The 17,757-nt window shown below is 43.6% G+C and overlaps 1 protein-coding gene and 1 pseudogene across 1 annotated transcript in view; both read right to left on the reverse strand.

Moving 5' to 3' along the window:
- LOC147678053 (2-acylglycerol O-acyltransferase 2-B-like) overlaps window positions 1-17,501 on the reverse strand; it is a 47,514-nt gene extending 30,013 nt beyond the window's left edge. The window contains exons 1-2 of the mRNA XM_086945948.1: window positions 17,393-17,501; window positions 3,427-3,605 (exon numbers count right to left, since the gene is read on the reverse strand). Coding sequence (XP_086802074.1) covers window positions 3,427-3,605; window positions 17,393-17,486 — 273 coding nt within the window. The 5' untranslated portion in view covers window positions 17,487-17,501. The remainder of the gene's footprint in view (window positions 1-3,426; window positions 3,606-17,392) is intronic.
- On the reverse strand, window positions 12,947-13,079 carry LOC147678054 (U1 spliceosomal RNA; annotated as a pseudogene).
- Window positions 17,502-17,757: the final 256 nt, after the last annotated feature.

Genomic DNA, 17,757 nt, shown 5'->3' on the forward strand with positions numbered 1-17,757 from the left:
CACACCACCCGACACAGAAATAGGAAACATTATATTCCATCGAGTGTCGGTTTTCTTCCTTTTAATTGAGGCAGGAGACCCCCAGAATAAAATTGCATTCAGGTACTCCCAGCCTTATTTTAACTCACAATCACGTCTACACACTTCTGGCCCCACACCCGCACTTCACCAAATGGCTGTTGGCTAAAAGATCTCCGGCAAAGTGCCCCTCTTTGAGGTGAGCCCGTCGAGTATTGCACCGCCGACCCGACGAGGTGTAGCCCATATGATGAAGCATGACACTTGAAAGGGTGTGTGGGGATATTACATCCAACAAATGGATGCTCAACTGTAGATCTCAGTGAGACCCAGTGGCACCGAGACGTAGTGTGACTTCTACATCTCTCTTCTCCCCCTGAGGAACGGCACAGCGCTCCTTGTTTTGAATACTTGATTGGGGCATCTGCCCTTGCTGGACTTCCCACTCTTGAGTAGTGGAAATTGCCCCCCCCCCCTTCCCTCCACCCCTTGTTGAACACAATCCCTGTTTGGAGACATGGGAACATAAAAATGTTCCGGAGAAGTCTCAAGCGACGCGGTGGGCGTGTGCTGTGGCAGCTTGAGACCCTCGGAAGGTGTCCCCTGTCATCTTGGACACACAAAGAAGTGAGTCTCGGATGCGCTGGGTGCTTGTCGTGGTGCTCCGCAGGCATTGAAGAGCGCCTGGTCAGCGTGTGCATCTGAAGTGGAGAGAGTCTCTGACTCCCAGAGTGCATGTCGGGGTGCACCGGAGGCACTGGTGAAGAGCGCCTGGTCATCGAGTGCACTGGAGGAGAAGTGAGGCTCGGACACGGTGAGCATGTCGCGTTGCGGCCAAAGGTATTGGAAAAGAGCGCCTGGATATCGGGGCACCAGAGTTAGAGCCTGAATATCAGGGCACCAGAGTTAGAGTAAGTCTCAGTGAAGCAGTGTTGCGTGGTTGGTCATCGTGCGCACCGGAAGACTGCGAGCCTTTGCAGTGCAGTGTGCGTGTCTTGGTGCCAACTGAGACTGCAGGAAGGAGTGCCTGGTGAACATGCACTCGAAGTCGACATGAAGTCCCATCAGCGTTGTGTGTGTGGCTTCATGCCATAATAGACCCAGAGGGTGCTGTGGTGAATGTCCACCCAGAGTAACGTAATTTCAGAGGCGTGGGGTACGTGCGCCCTGCCGCCTGAGACCTTCCTAACAGTTGCTGCCCGGACCGGCAGCCCCGGAGGAGCTGAGCTGCCAGGCCGAGCCGCTGAGGCCCATTGAGAAAGTTCTGCACGAAGGCCCACTTTACTGAAGGAGGAAAGGAGTGGGGTTGTGCCCCCAGGTAACGTGGATCACTGCCTGGGTGGGGTGAGGGCTCGGAGGGATACTCTTGGCCTCTCAGTCCTTCTGGCGACGTGAGCCTTTGCTTCGGCTCAGATTGGGGTCTGTACTGACCAAAGGAGTGGCAGTAGTGGGGCCAGAGTGAAAAGCTGTACTTTATGTCATTGTTGATACTTGTGGGGGGCAACTGTTATCAAAGAGGCCGATTGTCCTAATACACATTGCCAATATTGCTGCTAACGAACTGCCAGACTATCTTATGATGCCGGACATTATTTCTCCATTGCAAAGTACAAGAGGGTAGCGACCCGCATTGCATTATTTCTTCATTGCAAAGTACATTATTGTAGCTACGCATTGCATTATTCCTTAATTGCAAAGTACATGATTGTGGTGGTGCGCTTTGCATAATTTCTTCATTGCAAAGTACGCGATTGGGGTGTGATGCATTGCATTATTCCTTCATTGCGCAAGACAGGATTGTAGCGGTACGCATTGCAATAATTTCACTCATTGCAAAGTACTGGGGTGTACTTTATGCATTGTATTATTTATCCTTTGCCCAGCACAGGATTGTATCATTACGCAGCACACTATTGTTCGATTATTGCAATGTGTGTGATTCTAGCATTGGGACCAGCAAAACATTTTGAAAGCGGTGGTTGGGATTTGAACCTACCAGCCAGCCGGAACGAATATTACCCTTGATTATATATTGGTTTTGGATCGTGTGGTCTGATCGTATATCTTTTTATATAAAAGTTAATACTCATTTTATCAAACTTGATTGGAGTCCATTTGTGGTGTCACCAGTGGGTTGCTGCGAGTGTGGTTGCACATACTGTACACTCGTGCCTTGGAGATAGGCCTGGCTGCTCGTGCCAAGCTACTAAGGCTGTGAGCAGGGCTATCTTACATGGTGTCCTTACTTGGCGTAACGTTGAGTGTGGTACCCCGGGTCTTGAATTTGATGACAGTGGCGAGGGACTGGGACTCCGACCAACACCTGGCAAAAGGTTTCTATTGTCAGCTTGAAATGGCAGTTAAAACTGCATATACAGGTTGCAATGGTCGGTCCGAGACATGTTTAAAGTGTGACGCAAGTGGGTGGCACAGTCAGTGCTGCAGGCCAACTAGTAGCATTTAATTTACAGGCCATTGGGATATGTATTACCACTTTAATAGGGACTTCAGTAAATTAACTGTGCCAATTGGGTGTAAGCCAATCTCACTGTGTTTAACCCGGTGACCGCGGCTGGAATTCCGCCGCGGTGCGGGTGATTTATGACTGGGCGTGGTCAGGACAGCCGCCGGCTGTCCTCCGTACACGCCCACCTTGACGTCGGAGGCCGGGGGCCGTCCGACGCACAGAAAGGGTTAAAGGAGAGCGCACAAGCGCTTTAGCTTTGGTCAGCGGTGGTAAAGCATGCAGAACCCTAAAACCAACAAAAATTAATCAGTAAAAAAAGGAGGAGCAAGGCAACAGGTTTTGGGGTTGGGAGGGACGTGGTAAGCCCAACCCAAGGCTGACGGTTATAACAAATAGACAGCATTTACCGGTGTCTCTGTATTGTTCAATAGGTTTGGCAGATTCTTACACTGGTTTTGAGGATTCCATAATAAGCTGTAGTCTGATGTGCAATTTGAAGGCGGTAGGATGAAGCAATTCAACATTATGATCATTGTAGGTTAACTGGGTGCCAGGTGAAGGCTAACCAAGATACTATCCTGCTAGAAGGGTTATCTAGCTGCCACAATACCCAGAAAGTCTAGTGCAGAGAGCATTGTTTCCCAGTTTCTTTATTATTAAAATTCATTTATGTGTGTCTGTACTGAAATGGTGGTATCAAGCCCCTACACAACAAGAACACATTAAAACAACTTTCATTAAAACATTTCACCAACCTTAAGGCACTGCCAGAGCTCTTGTGTGTCAGAATATGGTCTACAGAAATGTTGCCCGGCAAACCATGTATTATGTATTGTTCATGAAAAAGCTTTCATTGGATTGTTTTTTTTTGCCTTCAGTGAGAAATGAGTTTACAACAATTACTCAATTTCACTCGAATGGAGTCTGAGCTCTTCACTCACCGTGAGGGGGAAGTAGTCTCTGAAATGATTCCAGAGACTCCAGTTTCGGATCCAGCTTGACCTGCGTCCTCCAGAGGAAGGTGTGTCCTTGTCCAGGTAGAGCCAGGCGCCTTGAAGTAGTGCCAGGTACCAGTAGTCGCTGAGGATCAGCAGGATGAAGACTGCCAGGCAGCACTGAGCTGTGGAGAGAGATGCACAGGTGAGGGCTGAAGAGCGCAGGAGGAGGATTAGAGAACCAGCCACAGAAGGGGCTGCCTGGCCCCACCTTGTGTTACCGCTTCTGGTTACTTCCGTCCAGATGTATCAAACAGTTTTACCCATTCTGTGTCTATGTGAAAATGTGTTCATACAGCTGGCCCCTAGTTTTCAGTTCCACAGAAAAGTATTATATACACAACGATCTATAGTTGTTGCTTTTTTTTATTTTTTAGAGTTTTATATAGCGCTAACTAGACCCGAAGATATCAGGTTTCAGAGTGCTTTACATGAGCACCAGTTGCGTTACAGACACATTCATTTTTGTTGGGCACGGGGAGATTAAGTGACTTGCCCAGAATCACAGGATGTTGAGAGTTGTTGGCGAGACTCTAACCCGGTTCCCCAGCTTCGAGGTCAACCGCCTTTAAATGGGCCGGTACTCACCGGTACTGAGTACCGGCACTTCTTATTTTTATCCCTTCAAGTACCTGCACTTCTCCCTCCGCCAAGGAGAGTACCGGTACTCATGTCCGATATTCTGTTAATTGCTAATTCCGCTGAGCCCTGTGCTGAGCCCCCGCCGAACCGTTCAACAGCGTGTGGGCGTTGAAGAGGTCACATTCACCTTGCGCTTGACAGAGCAGTGTCTGTACCATTCAGACACTGCTCTGTAATCCAGGTGACCCACAGAGTGGCAATGAAGGAAGCCACATGAGGTAAGGAGTTAAAAGTGTCCTTTTTCCTGCGTGAGCATTTTGTGTGAGTGTTTGACTAATAGCAAGTGTTTACTGACTTGTGTGCGCCTTTACGTGTAAAGGAAAGAGGAAGAGAGAACGTGGATACTCTACAAAGGTGTTTTAAAAAAGTGTGCAGACTGCTTTGTATGTGTGCTCGGGCCCGTTTCAGTGACTTGAGCCCGGTGCAAATCAATGATGAAAATCAGGGCCATTGTAATTATGCTTAAAAAGTGAGCGACCCAAATAAACACTTGAGGGCTTGGGTAATTAAACTGAAAAGGTAAAAGTGCCTTCAAGGGAATTTATTTTAGTATGTATTTTGTAATTTGTGATAGCTTTAAAAAGGATGAATTCATGATCCTTAAGGTGAACAAATCGAGTACTATTAGACTCTAATTCAACGTGAACTCAATTTTAACAGGACACAACATATAAACAAAACACGAGGTGTATTAGAAAAATAGATTTTTATCAAAAGGAATTTTAAAGGGTACACTTCATATACAGATAAGTAAACAAACAAAAAATAGGTCTGTGGGTACACACAGAAATAAATCAATACGTGACTCAACAGAACCTAAAAGACATCTATCCCCAGTCACATTGAATAAAACAAGATAGGGATAAGATGTAGGGTCGACGTTTCGGTTTCCTAAGAGTAATTTGTAGAAACCATCTTCAGGACTGCTGTCGATTGAAATCTGTACAGAGATATTGTACTCTGTAAGTCATCAAAAAAGTGAATTAAATCACAACTCCAAGATAGAAGATAAATCTTTCCATACGTGGGTGGTCCATTTCAGAGCAGATAGTGCGACAACCATACGGTTGTAATCTATTTAAAGTAGCAAGCAAAGATTGTATTATATCAACCTTTGAGACCAGTATAAATGCCGAGCCAGAAATAACCTTGCCGCATGCAGAAAATTAATTTCAAAGCGGAGATTCACCAAGTCAGGAAGCGAGAAACTAGTAACAAGCAGAATGCCGCGCGACGTGCAGTCGAAGGTTGATATAATACAATCTTTGCTTGCTACTTTAAATAGATTACCACCGTATGGTTGTCGCACTATCTGCTCTGAAATTGACCACCCACGTATGGAAAGATTTATCTTCTAACTTGGAGTTGTGATTTAATTCACTTTTTTGATGACTTACAGATTACAATATCTCTGTACAGATTTCAATTGACAGCAGTCCTGAAGATGGTTTCTACAAATAACTCTTAGGAAACCGAAACGTCGACCCTACATCTTATCCCTATCTTGTTTTATTCAATGTGACTGGGGATAGATGTCTTTTAGGTTCTGTTGAGTCACGTATTGATTTATTTCTGTGTGTACCCACAGACCTATTTTTTGTTTGTTTACTTAACTGTATATGAAGTGTACCCTTTAAAATTCCTTTTGATAAAAATCTATTTTTCTAATACACCTCGTGTTTTGTTTATATGTTGTGTCCTGTTAAAATTGAGTTCACGTTGAATTAGAGTCTAATAGTACTCGATTTGTTCACATTAAGGATCATGAATTCATCCTTTTAAAGCTATCACAAATTACAAAATACATACTAAAATAAATTCCCTTGAAGGCACTTTTACCTTTTCATTGTAATTATGCGGCAGGTTTGATAAGAGTATGCAGCAACAAAAGGCAAAGTATGCGGTGTAATGCAGAACATTTGCTGATTGTATTAATTATTTTGTCATTTTTATACTTGTTATTACTGTCCGGGCATAAGTTGCATTTCAGTTTAACACCAAAACATAGCAATAAGCAACAGACAGGTGAGCAGTGAACCTTTGTAAAGGACCTTCACTACACAGTAGCATGTATGGATACTATTTTACTAATTATTTTACTGTTTGAGGTAGAAGCACTTTTTTGTTAAAATCTTCAGATTATGCAGCAGATGTTGTGGCAAATCCATTATTTATGTGAAACGGAATCATTTAATTCAACTTCCCTGACAATAATAGTGTGGCATCAAGAAGCTACACTAGATAAACTAGTACCTGCAAAGCCATTAGGTGTAGCCTTGTTGATGCTGTTGCAATCTTTAATTCAAAAAAGAATATTGCACTAATAACACAAAAAAAAATACCTCCTATATGTGGAGAGCCTAAGCATGCAAAAATTAATTTAAATAGAAAAAGGATTCACCATTGCATAGAATTTATCACTATCCCTGGGGTTGAGACCTAAAGGTATTAGAGTGCTTTACATGAGCACCAGTTGCGTTAAACACATTTTTGTCGTGAGACACAGGGAGATTACGTGATTTGCCCAGAACCACAGGATGTTGAGCATCCCTGTCAAGACTTGAACCCGGTTCCCTAGCTCTGAGGTCGACAGATCTAGCCATTCGGCCACATCCTCGCCCCAATTGGTTTTGAACCCTTATTTAGTTTTAATACACATCACATGGAAGTATGATCTTTATTGATGCAAGGAAAGGCTACTATTGGCCCTTAATGACTAACCTGGAGACCTATTTTAAACAAACACAATGACAAAAAAATGATAAAAAGTGGAAAGAAAAAAGAAAAGAAAAAAAACTAAAGCACTGGTGCACCTGCCTGGCCCCGAAGTGCACATTTTAAGGCAAATTTGTCCATGGGATCAGGAAAAAATGTTGTCACTCTCCGTGCAAGATAGTTGCCTTCATGACGCTTAACCCCATGCTATTTGTTGTGAAGCATGGAAGCAGAATGTGAATGATAGCTGAACAGACCCATGGATGAAGAGGGTTGAGTAAATTCCCCATTACATGTATGCATTTTTTACTTATGGATGTATTTTAATTTCATAAGGCTGATGAGACAGCTAAAGATATCTTTGACTAAGCCCAAATATCAAAAGGGGTTAGCTGGCTTCATTTTCATGCAGACGCTGAAGAACAGATCTGTGATTTTTTTTTGCTCAATTATTGTTTTCTAATGTCTTGAGTTAAGACAAGAGAGGACAGGGGCATGTTTGTGGGTTGTGAGCTGAGATTCCTTTTGTGCAAGAAGACACCACAAGTAAGTCAGTCTTGATTATTTGAGGCCTCAAACATATTTCCAAGTGTTACGTACGATAGCTAGAACCAGGACCCTAGAAATTCCTAGAAGGTGGGTGGCTTCAAGCAGAGGGTGGCAGAGGGCAAGTATTTTATAGTGTGGTGGCAGTAATGCATGAGTAGTAATACTGTTCAAATAATGTGATGTCATCTTTAAGACTAAGTGGGCTAAGATAATGAGATGAGCATAGTGTTACAAAGAATGTACCTTAGAATATGTATCTACTCACCTTCTGATACCAACGAAAGACGATGTAAGAAGATCAGGTGGGAGGGAGACATGATTACACATCAGCCTTCATGCTTGGCTGTGCCACGCCTTGGCTGGTGGATTCATGACTCAAAGAGGGATAGTTGAGATTTTTGACTACCCCCTTTAAGAACCAAAACATGTTTGTCATTGACCAATAACCCAAAACTATATCTGAACCCTTAAAATACCCAAACACCCAAAACATATACCTCAGTACCCCAAAACATATACCCCTATACCCATACTTACCTTATCCAAACATTTAAAAAAAACATGCTTTTTTCATTCATGCATTTACAACGAATTTCGTTGTAAATGTATGCGTGGTAAAAGCATATAAAATGTAATGCCATGCGTTATAATGGCATTGCGGAGTCATGGTACTTTCGTAATGAAAGTATGCGGAGTGATGGTATGCGGAAAGAAAGTTGCGGAATAATGGGTGTTTACCCTCCCCCGGTAAGTACATTGGTGGCACGGCGGCCCACATCTCCAGCAACATACTCATATTTTTTCACCACCCATTTGAAAAATGCACAGGTCTCTCTCATTGATGGCCAGCACCGACATACACTTTTAGGCACACCTCCCGCCACAAGTTCTAGAATTGCAAACTTTAGAGCTGGGGAGCTACGTTTGAATCTCGGCATCAGCTCAACATCCTGCGATTCCAGGCAAATCACTTTGTCGCCCCATGCCTACCACAAATGAATGTGTTCTTCTGTAATGTAAATTGTGCTCATGCCATGTTGTCGAGTTTGCCCTATATAATATTGCAAGGAAAAATAAAGTAGGGAAACTCTAGTTCACACACTACTGAACGCGCACTCTTAAGTGCATCAGCAGTGCACTGTGAATCGAGCGTGTCACAGGCCTGTCACAGATAAGAAATGCTATCAAAAGGAAATCCTACAAAACAATATACTACTGGCCGGCAGCGATTCATACCCGGATAACGTCGGGACGGGCTGCTAGTTGTGTATAAGAGGAAATGAGGATGAGCCCTTTAAAGAACGATCTCTTGAAAACTAATGCTAAAGGAGGGACGATGCCCTGGACTGTACAAATACTGTTTATGTTTACCTGGTTTAAAGAAAAAAATGGTAAAGCAGTAGTCTATGAGCGTGCATGTTGAAGCTGCTTTGCCAGGGTTTTCCCTTGCAATCTCCTTTCATGTAGTAAAGATAGGTGGAAGGACCATGACCACTTACATTACAGACCCCCAATGCATACATATCAACATATTGGGAATACCTAGGAGTGGATATTAGAGAGTTACATTTCAATTTTATTTTCTGTTAGCTTTCTTGATAAGGGTCGAAAAAGGGTGAGAAAGTTAGAATATAATTTGCAGCTAAAAGTCTTGCCTCTGTTTCACAAGTTTTCGGATGCATGCCATTATGAACTAAGTGCTATTCTTTATGAGGTCCTCCTGATCTTTTCATGGTCTGTGTTCTCTGTGAGGAACAAGGCACCAAGCAAAGATCTGAAATTCCAGAGGCAAGGTCTGATAGGGCTGAACCAGGACCCCATATCACTGGCTCAAGATAGTACATGGGTGGCCCAACATCACTCAGTGCTGGCCTACATCACAGCAAAGGGTCATGATCTGATAAGGTAGGTATAAAAATCACAGTGTTGAGTGGTATGCACACATTTCTTGCCAAAAAACATACAGAATAAGTCAAGATAATTTAAAGTGCATTGGGTTGCATACATACTTTAGTGGGTCATAACAGCAGAGCTATTAATTACTGTTTTATGTCAAATGTGCAGAGGGAATCCACACATAGTGTGAGATTACTAACATGCAAGTACAAAATGAATAAACAACAGATGGTAGTACCATTGTATCATGTCCCACCTCTAACCCCGCCCACTAGCTGTACCTCCAACTCCATTTGAGTAGTACCTGCACTTCTTTTTTTTCATTTGAAGCACTGTATGCAACTAACAACCATTGACAACATACAACAAGCCAGGTCTATTGGCCTTGTCAATGGTTGTTAGTTGCGCAAGATAAATAAGCAACAACTATAGATTTGTTGTATGTCATATTGAAAATGCTTCAGTTCCTAAATGATGAGATTGTGAAAGCGCTATAGGGAGTCTCTGAAGTTGCCTCAAATGTAGTGAAGGGTGGAACCAGGACTGCTACAGAGTTTTGATCTTTTTTTTCCACCCTGAGCGTGAGGGCAAAAACGGAGAGCCAGATAGGGCCCCGTCTCAGCAGCAACTTTTTAGAACGGTCTGTGCTGAGCACCGCAGGACCCGGCCCACTCAAAGCTCTGCTGGTGGAGGCGAGAGGTCAAGAACACTTCTGGACACAAACACCTCCTTAGACCTTCCTGCCAGACCAAGGAAACAGCAAAATACAATATGAAATGCCTTATTCGCATGACGGAAAACTGCCTCTCAGAAGCTGGTGTACAGATATTTCTTCCCATATAGGAAAGGGGCGGCAGAACATAATCTGGTCCGGTTTTACCAGGTCTGCGTAGTCCAGTTGGAGTTTAAAACGGAACACACTACAGCCACGTTCTACTTTCTAAAGATCTCGAAATAAACAAGGATATTGTTGGGTACTATGTATGTAGTGTTATGCGAGCTGTCACGAGCGTGCTTGTTGTTTCATAGCTCGTGTCTATGGGAATGTTGGGGACTTTGTTGTGGTTCAAATATGTGGAATGTTGGGGAGTAATGTTGTTAGGGGAGTTAGCTTTATCATGAGACTGGACTTCGTGACGAGTGGATGTTAATAAAACTCGTCTCTTTCCAACACATTTCCTACGTGTCTTCAACTGTGACTTCCCTACAGATATAATTGAACAGTGGTGGAGAGCAGATACCTCGTGTCTTCGAGAAGTCTGTTCCATGCCCATTGCATTCGTGTGTGAGCATCAGCCCTGAGAATTATGGGAATGACGACAGTCAGGAGCAGCGGCTTGCAGAATAGCCGATAATGACTCACTGACTCCATTGGGTCTGCTTGGAACTATATCAGTGGTACAGGTTTCTCTGGCCTCTAATATGGCACCCCTTCCGGGAAGGGTGATACAGATACTGTTATGGTCACTAAGGCTTTCTTCTCTAACATACAGGTATAGGTAGTCACCGTTACTAGAGAACAAGATGTGATCAATGAATGTCCCGGCTTCCCTCCCTGTAAAAGTAGGGCAGGTGGCATTCTGACTGTTTTTGTTACAAATTAACAGGTATAGATCTAGTTTAAACAGTAATTTATTTAAGATGGTGCCATAGTGACAGTGTGGGAAATGGGGAAAATCCTCGATCTTACCCGCTCCCCCACTGACATCATCTAGCTCCATTCCAAGGCCACTAGGGTTCCCTTTCGATAAATAGCAGGGCTGCAGGTTAAAATCCCCAGCCCATAGGATGTCCGTCCTCTTATTTGAAGTACCCAGAACCTTTACAATTTCTTTTTCCAATGGACCAAGAATTAAATGGACAGGGGCCAATTCTGCGGCCAAACAAAGGGAGGTCATTGTTAGCTGTAAAACTAAGATCAGTTACTGTTTAAAAGACGTTATTAATTCTGATCTCCTGCTATCAAAATTTATCAACATTAACATTGCCATCGAGGGTATCTTTAGCAAGAAATCATCAACTAATAAAACCGTCAAAATGGGATGGTTTGATAACTCTTGCACAGTAGCCCTACGAGAATTGAAGTTGGCTTTAGGGTGTAAGCCCCGAGATAGCCACAGAATTAAACAATCGAGGGCCAACTACAAAATGGCTATTTTTAATCGAAAAAAGGTCCTTCAGAGCGAAGCCTGGGGTAAGTTGAATGAAGCAGTAGAGACTAATAACAGCAAACTATATTGGGAAATAGTTAATAGTCCATTTTTAAAAACTGAGGGCATTCCGGAAATCACTTCCCATGTTGCATGTGAGGAGTGGATTAACCACTTCACCAATATTTTTAATCCAGAAGGGACACCTTTAACCTTACCTACCACTGCATCGTCCACATGGACACCTATACCCATGGGGATTACCTTGGAAGAGGGATATGTAGGACTTGCTAACAGTAAGGGGGGGGAAGGCCCCGGGCCCCGATGGGGTCCCTATCGATTTATTAAAAGCTGAACCCAACCTGTGGACCCCCATTCTGGCGAGGACTTTTAACTGCGCAGCCAAAGGTAATATTCCACCTTCTTGGGGTAAATCAGTTATTATTCCCCTTTTCAAAAAAGGTAGCAAATCTGAGGCCTCCAATTACCGACCCATTTCTTTATTGGACGCCTCAGTAAAAGTCATGAGTAGAATTCTACTCAAAAGACTGGAAACTTGGGCGGAAGACATGAATATTTTAACCAAAGTCCAATATGGCTTTAGAAAAGGCATGGGCACACTTGAGCAATGTGTTAATTTGGACCTTTTAATTAACAAATACACAGTAGCCAAAAAGGGCAATCTTTTCTTATGTTTTGCTGACTTGAGCAGCGCTTTTGATTTAGTTGATCATGGTATTCTTTGGCAGGTTTTATTGGAGTTAGGGGCACCGAAAGAAATAGTCCACTTTTTGGCAAGGCTCTACGAAAAACTCTCCTGTAAAGTCCGTTACGGTACCCTTGGCGAATGCACACCGTTCTTTAAAGTTTCAAGGGGCATTCGCCAGGGCTGCGTGTTAGCCCCTCTTTTATTTTCACTTTTTATTAATTGTATTGACCGCACTTTGGCCACCATCCCAGCTGATGCCCCGCTGATTGGAGGAAAACCCGTCACAATCCTACTATATGCGGACGACGCCGTCCTTTTATCCCGCACCCAGATAGGACTACAGCGTCTCAAACAGTTTCATGCAGTTTATCCAAAACAGGTGACTTCGCGTGAACAAATCAAAGATGTATGTTATGATATGTGGCCAATCAGCTAACAAAATTAAGTCCAGTTTTTATTTAGATAGTGACAAAATGTTACAAGTCAAAACATTTTGTTACCTGGGAATCACCTATGCCAATGATGGGTCTTGGAAACCAGAGCTTGATAATATCAGGATGAAATTGTCAAGAACCACCAGCAGCGTATTTCGATTTGCCTCTAAGCTCGGATCGAGAAGCATCCGTGATATGATCAATATGTTATGTTATGTTATGTTAGTGCTATTTGTATTGCGCACGGCTGCTCCAGCAAAGGAGCGTCCCGGTGCACCGACAAGGTGGCGAACACAACACAACAGGGGAACAGAAATTAATATTAAAAAATTGGGGAGTGAAGGATTTAACAAAGCTCAGAAAATAAATGGGTTGAAATTATGCAGTCGAGTATCCCGCATTTGGGGACATCGCAGGGGTCAGCACATCCGAAGTGCAATGGATGAGCCTCACCCTGGGAGAACCACCTTCGTGATCATGGTGTCTCCCCTGCCAGGTAAGTATATATATATATATATATATATATATATATATATATATATATATATATACGCTGTGTTTCCTCTGCACTGTATGGGGCGGGTGTGCGGGGCCACACTGACGGTACTTCTTTACAAAAAGATGAAAATAAGTTCTTAAAAAGAGTGTTATGTGTCCCTCATTCTGCCTCCGTTCAGTTAATCCATGATGAGGTCGGGATCGAGTTTATTTCTGAGTTAGCAGCTGTCCGTCCGCTCTTATTGTGGCGTTCTATTTGGGCTAAGTCAGAGACTCGATTCACTCAAGAAATTATTCTTGACTGTATAGGACTGGACTTCTCATCACGCATTCGATGGCTGCAATACATCTACACCTGGTATAAAACTCTATTTGACATCGACATTTTCCATGACCCCGAATTGCCTGTTGAAATCCCTAAAAAAGAAATTAAACAAACCTTTTTAAAGTTTTAAAAAAAAGGGCGAGATGAGGTGTATGGCAAGTTGGCCACTGTGATGTTCTATAGGGAACTAAACCTGCAACCAGGGTTCCAGGCCTACCTTTCGTTAGTTTCTCGTCCTTCCCATCAATTTGTCCTAACCCGTTTTAGGCTGGGTATAGTACACCATCTTGTCGCATTCCCAGTACAGAAACGTAAATCAGAAACCCCTTGCCCATGTGACAACATCTCACGCCAGAGTTGCTGTCATTTTTTACTTTTTTGCAAATTTTATCACTTTTTAAGAATAAAGTACCTAAAACCCATTTTCATAAGATACAACATACGGTCTTTCAAGAATGCTCTTGTGCTACTATCATCCCTCGAGAACGTGGACATTTGCTTTTTTGTTGCCACTTATATTTTGATATGTACAGCTGCCAGGAAATGTATTGTATTGCAATAATTACGTTTACTCCTGTCTGTACTCATTTGTCTTTTATAGCACTATGAACCTAAACACGTAATATGCCCTTTTTATTCTTACCCTGGGTCTGAATTTGAAATGTACAGCTGCCAGGAAGAGCACTTGGTGCGATAATCACTTATATTCCTGTCTGTACATATATGCTCCCCAGCCTTTTAGCTTTTTAAACATCCGCATTTATATAAAATGAGGATTTTTGCCTTTGCAGTTACTTTTTTAGACATGTACAGCTGCTAGGAAGTGTCTAGTTCTGCTATAATTCTACACTTCCTATCTGTACCTATTTGTATCACAATGTTACTTGCAAATTCATAACTTCCCATGCTTTTGGCTTGGTGTTTGTTTTAAAATGCTCAGTTGATCGGATATGTCCCATATGTGATAATCATGTTTACCCTTGTCTGTACAAGTACGATCTCCTCTCCTTCTAGCGTTTTTATTATTTTCCTAAATATGTGATGATACCTAGTGTATGTTTATATATGTCACCATCCATACGAAATATTCCAGAGTTCACATGAATAACTTAATCTTTTTAAAAATAATTTTAAATGTAATGAATTGTTTGTAAGTTTATGCTTGTATGATTTGTACTTTCAAATCGAATAAAAGCTTATGAAATTGAAATTGACTCACTGACTCAGTGATGCTCATTCCCTGAACCAGGAGGATGGAATTCAGTAAATTCGGTACATTTCTATTTGATTCAGACCTCAACTGAGATCAACAAATACAGAAAAAAAAAATATTGAACTTAAGAGGATTAGATGATAAAACCTTTGCTTTTAAAACACACTATAAAATGGAGCTGCAACAATGTTCCATCGCCTACCCATACAACACAAAATAAGATAAAAACTTCTGATTAACTTTAAAACAGCTTCAGAAAACTTGTTTAAAGCTTATACATGCTATGGCATGCAAATTCATTGACTGGAGAGTTACACAACATAATTAAATCTTGGGCCAAGAGTGCGTTATACTTTAATTGAATTGGATTTATATATATAGACGTTGTGCCGCTACTATGCTCGTATTAGGACAGATTAGTAAAACATGAAGCAAGTGTAAGCCATCCTCCTCATCTTTGCAATGAGTGCCTCAGCCCAATGAGTTCTCAGTGAAATTAAAGTCCAGCCTGTAGGTTATATGCATTCTATGCAGCAGGCGCAGTCACCCTCTGAGCTACTTTAGGTGGATTTTAAGGAGTGGACAGCAGCTTGTATAGATCGGAGGTGCGTTCCTTAACCACCAGAGCTACCCGACAAGGACCCCAAGCAGACACTTGCTGGATTCACAAACTTCTCTTAGCTGGCCTCACCCTGAAGATTTATTATTAACCGAGCCACTTGGCCAGAAATTAGGGCTGGTGATGTATGGCCAAGTCACTTCATGTAGTGATCGTAATCCCACATGGAGGGGACTGGTTAGAAAGTCATTGTGGACTAGTTATCCTTTCATTCTTCTAGGGTCACTAAAATTAACTCTTATACATGGGGGCTAGAATAGTCAATGTAATTTACAGTTCTCAACTGCAAGAATGTGATAAAGTGTGCCATAAAAACATAAGGCGGTAGATGCCCTCAAGTATTGTATGGCAAAAGGTTATCTGGAAGGGGGTGTGTCACTTTCACATGGTCAAGAGTTTGCAATCTGGATTTCTTTTAAATAAAAGGATGCGTCGATCTATGATATAGCCCCCCCCCACCCCAAATATTACATGACTCCGGTCTGAATGTTGATTGGCAGAAGAATCCCTCACGGTCCACGGCCGAGGAGACTGCGTCATTACTAGTACGGACTGCCAGACCCAATTAGCACAAGCCTACGAGTTTTAAAAAAAAAATAAAAAAAGCTCAACACAGGAGTCAAACTAGGTACCACCCATGACATCGGGCCAACAAGGACGACGGTGCTGTCCTTCAGTTAACCCGATGGGAGTGTCCACGTCACCATGAACGCCATTTGCAGTTCGGGCTTCTAATCTCTGCATTCTTGATGGTCCAAGTCGGCCAGTGGAAGCACACCGGAACTACAAGACCCAGAATGCATCAAGTGGTGTCTTGGAAACAGTTAACGTGCTGGCATGGCCTAAAGTGGCCACTTTGGATCTCAAAGCAAGTGAGGTGCCCTTGCCAATGATACAAAGATGACACTCGCACAAGGGTACCCAGACGGGGCCAACTAACTTCATGTCACCTCAGCCAGCGTTTCCAGTCCGGAACTTTTCACCTACGAAAATCCTGCAGTCAGTTCTGCTGCCCTACACTAGCTCGACTGGAACACTAAGACTACATTACCCAGAAGGCATTAGGCTGACACACGAGAGTCTAAAACATTTAAGTGTAATGGCTGTGACGTCGAGCGCGGTGCTCACTCTATGGAGAAGGTACTCCCAGCTAGCGCCACCAGGCCTCTCCCCTCCGAGCCGTGTGAACTGCGGTCTCCTTCATTCCCTTTCAAAATCGCTTCACACGCGTTTACAAATGTATCTTAAACTACCCAGAATAGGACCGATGTGCAACAAAGACACTTTTTATTCTCCTCAGAGGTCTTTCCCTTTTAACAATTAAATGCATTCTGGGTATTGTAGTATTAGTTTGCTTCAGTCAAACTAATTCCCCAAACGCACCTGATATAGCTTTATAAGGAAAAGTCACCCAAAAAATTAAATCTGACTAAAGGACATTAAAATATCTGGGCATCTCTCTCCGCCACCCCCCATCCCCTCCCCTCGTCACGCATCGGGTTTCAGGTCTTGGCACAGGTAGAGACTTCTAGGCGCACTCTTTCCATTTAGGTTTCCAAAGCTCTCGTCATACGTGCCTAGAAGCCCCCCTTGTAGTTACCTCGATTGTGCACTCACGTTGCCGAGACCAGTGCCCTTTGACGCGGGGGTCGAACGTGGACCCCCAGTTACACAGCTGCCAACGTGCCTTTGGCACATCCAGCCATCCTGGTCATGTACACAAAACCACTTTAGACTTTGGGACATGCATGACCACAGACGCAGAGCCAAACCACAGGTCCCAGAATTGGAGGATTGCCGAGCAGGTGCGGGTTGGAGGTGCACACGGGGGCCATGGCCGTGCACAGGGCGGGTCAGGGCCGCGATAGTAACTTTATTTATGCAGAGTTATATCGTGCGCACACGGCCGACTAAGCGCTTTACGTTTAATGATGGGGAAAAAAAAAACACCCACGAACACCCTTTATTAAAAATCACTTTTATTAAAACGAACTAACGTACCCCAACAGATTAAACATCTTTTGCATCACGTATAAGAATCACTCCTATAGGCAATTAGATCTCGCTGTGTTGCAGAGAACACGGTTGATTCAATTTTCAGCAACTGCGCCGCCACCCCTGGAATACCTCCTCTCACCCCCTACTCCTCCCACCCCCCATACCTAGAGCCAGGAAGGAGAAGATCCATTTGAGCACCGCCGCGGTCTGCAGCCTCCTGCTCAGCGGCAGGTGCAGGGGCGCGAATTGAATCTTCATGGCGGTGAATCCCGGCTCCTCTCCTCGCGCTGATCCTCGGCAGCCCCGGGGTCCGTGCAAGGATGGCGGCCGGATGCTGCAGGGAGCGGGGGAGAGTCCGAGCTGCTCTCTTCCCATTTAATCAGAGTTCTGGGGGTGAGGTCAGAGGACACACCTCCCCAGCGCCGCCTTCAATTGGTCGACCTTTCTGGGCCAGCTGAGCCGGACTGGACCTTGTCCAGGCGGTGTGTGCTGCAACACTCCGCTCGGTCTGCAGGCGGCGGGGGGGGGG

Source organism: Lissotriton vulgaris, chromosome 12 (assembly GCF_964263255.1).
Source record: "Lissotriton vulgaris chromosome 12, aLisVul1.2, whole genome shotgun sequence".
NCBI classification, from domain to species: Eukaryota; Metazoa; Chordata; class Amphibia; order Caudata; family Salamandridae; genus Lissotriton; species Lissotriton vulgaris.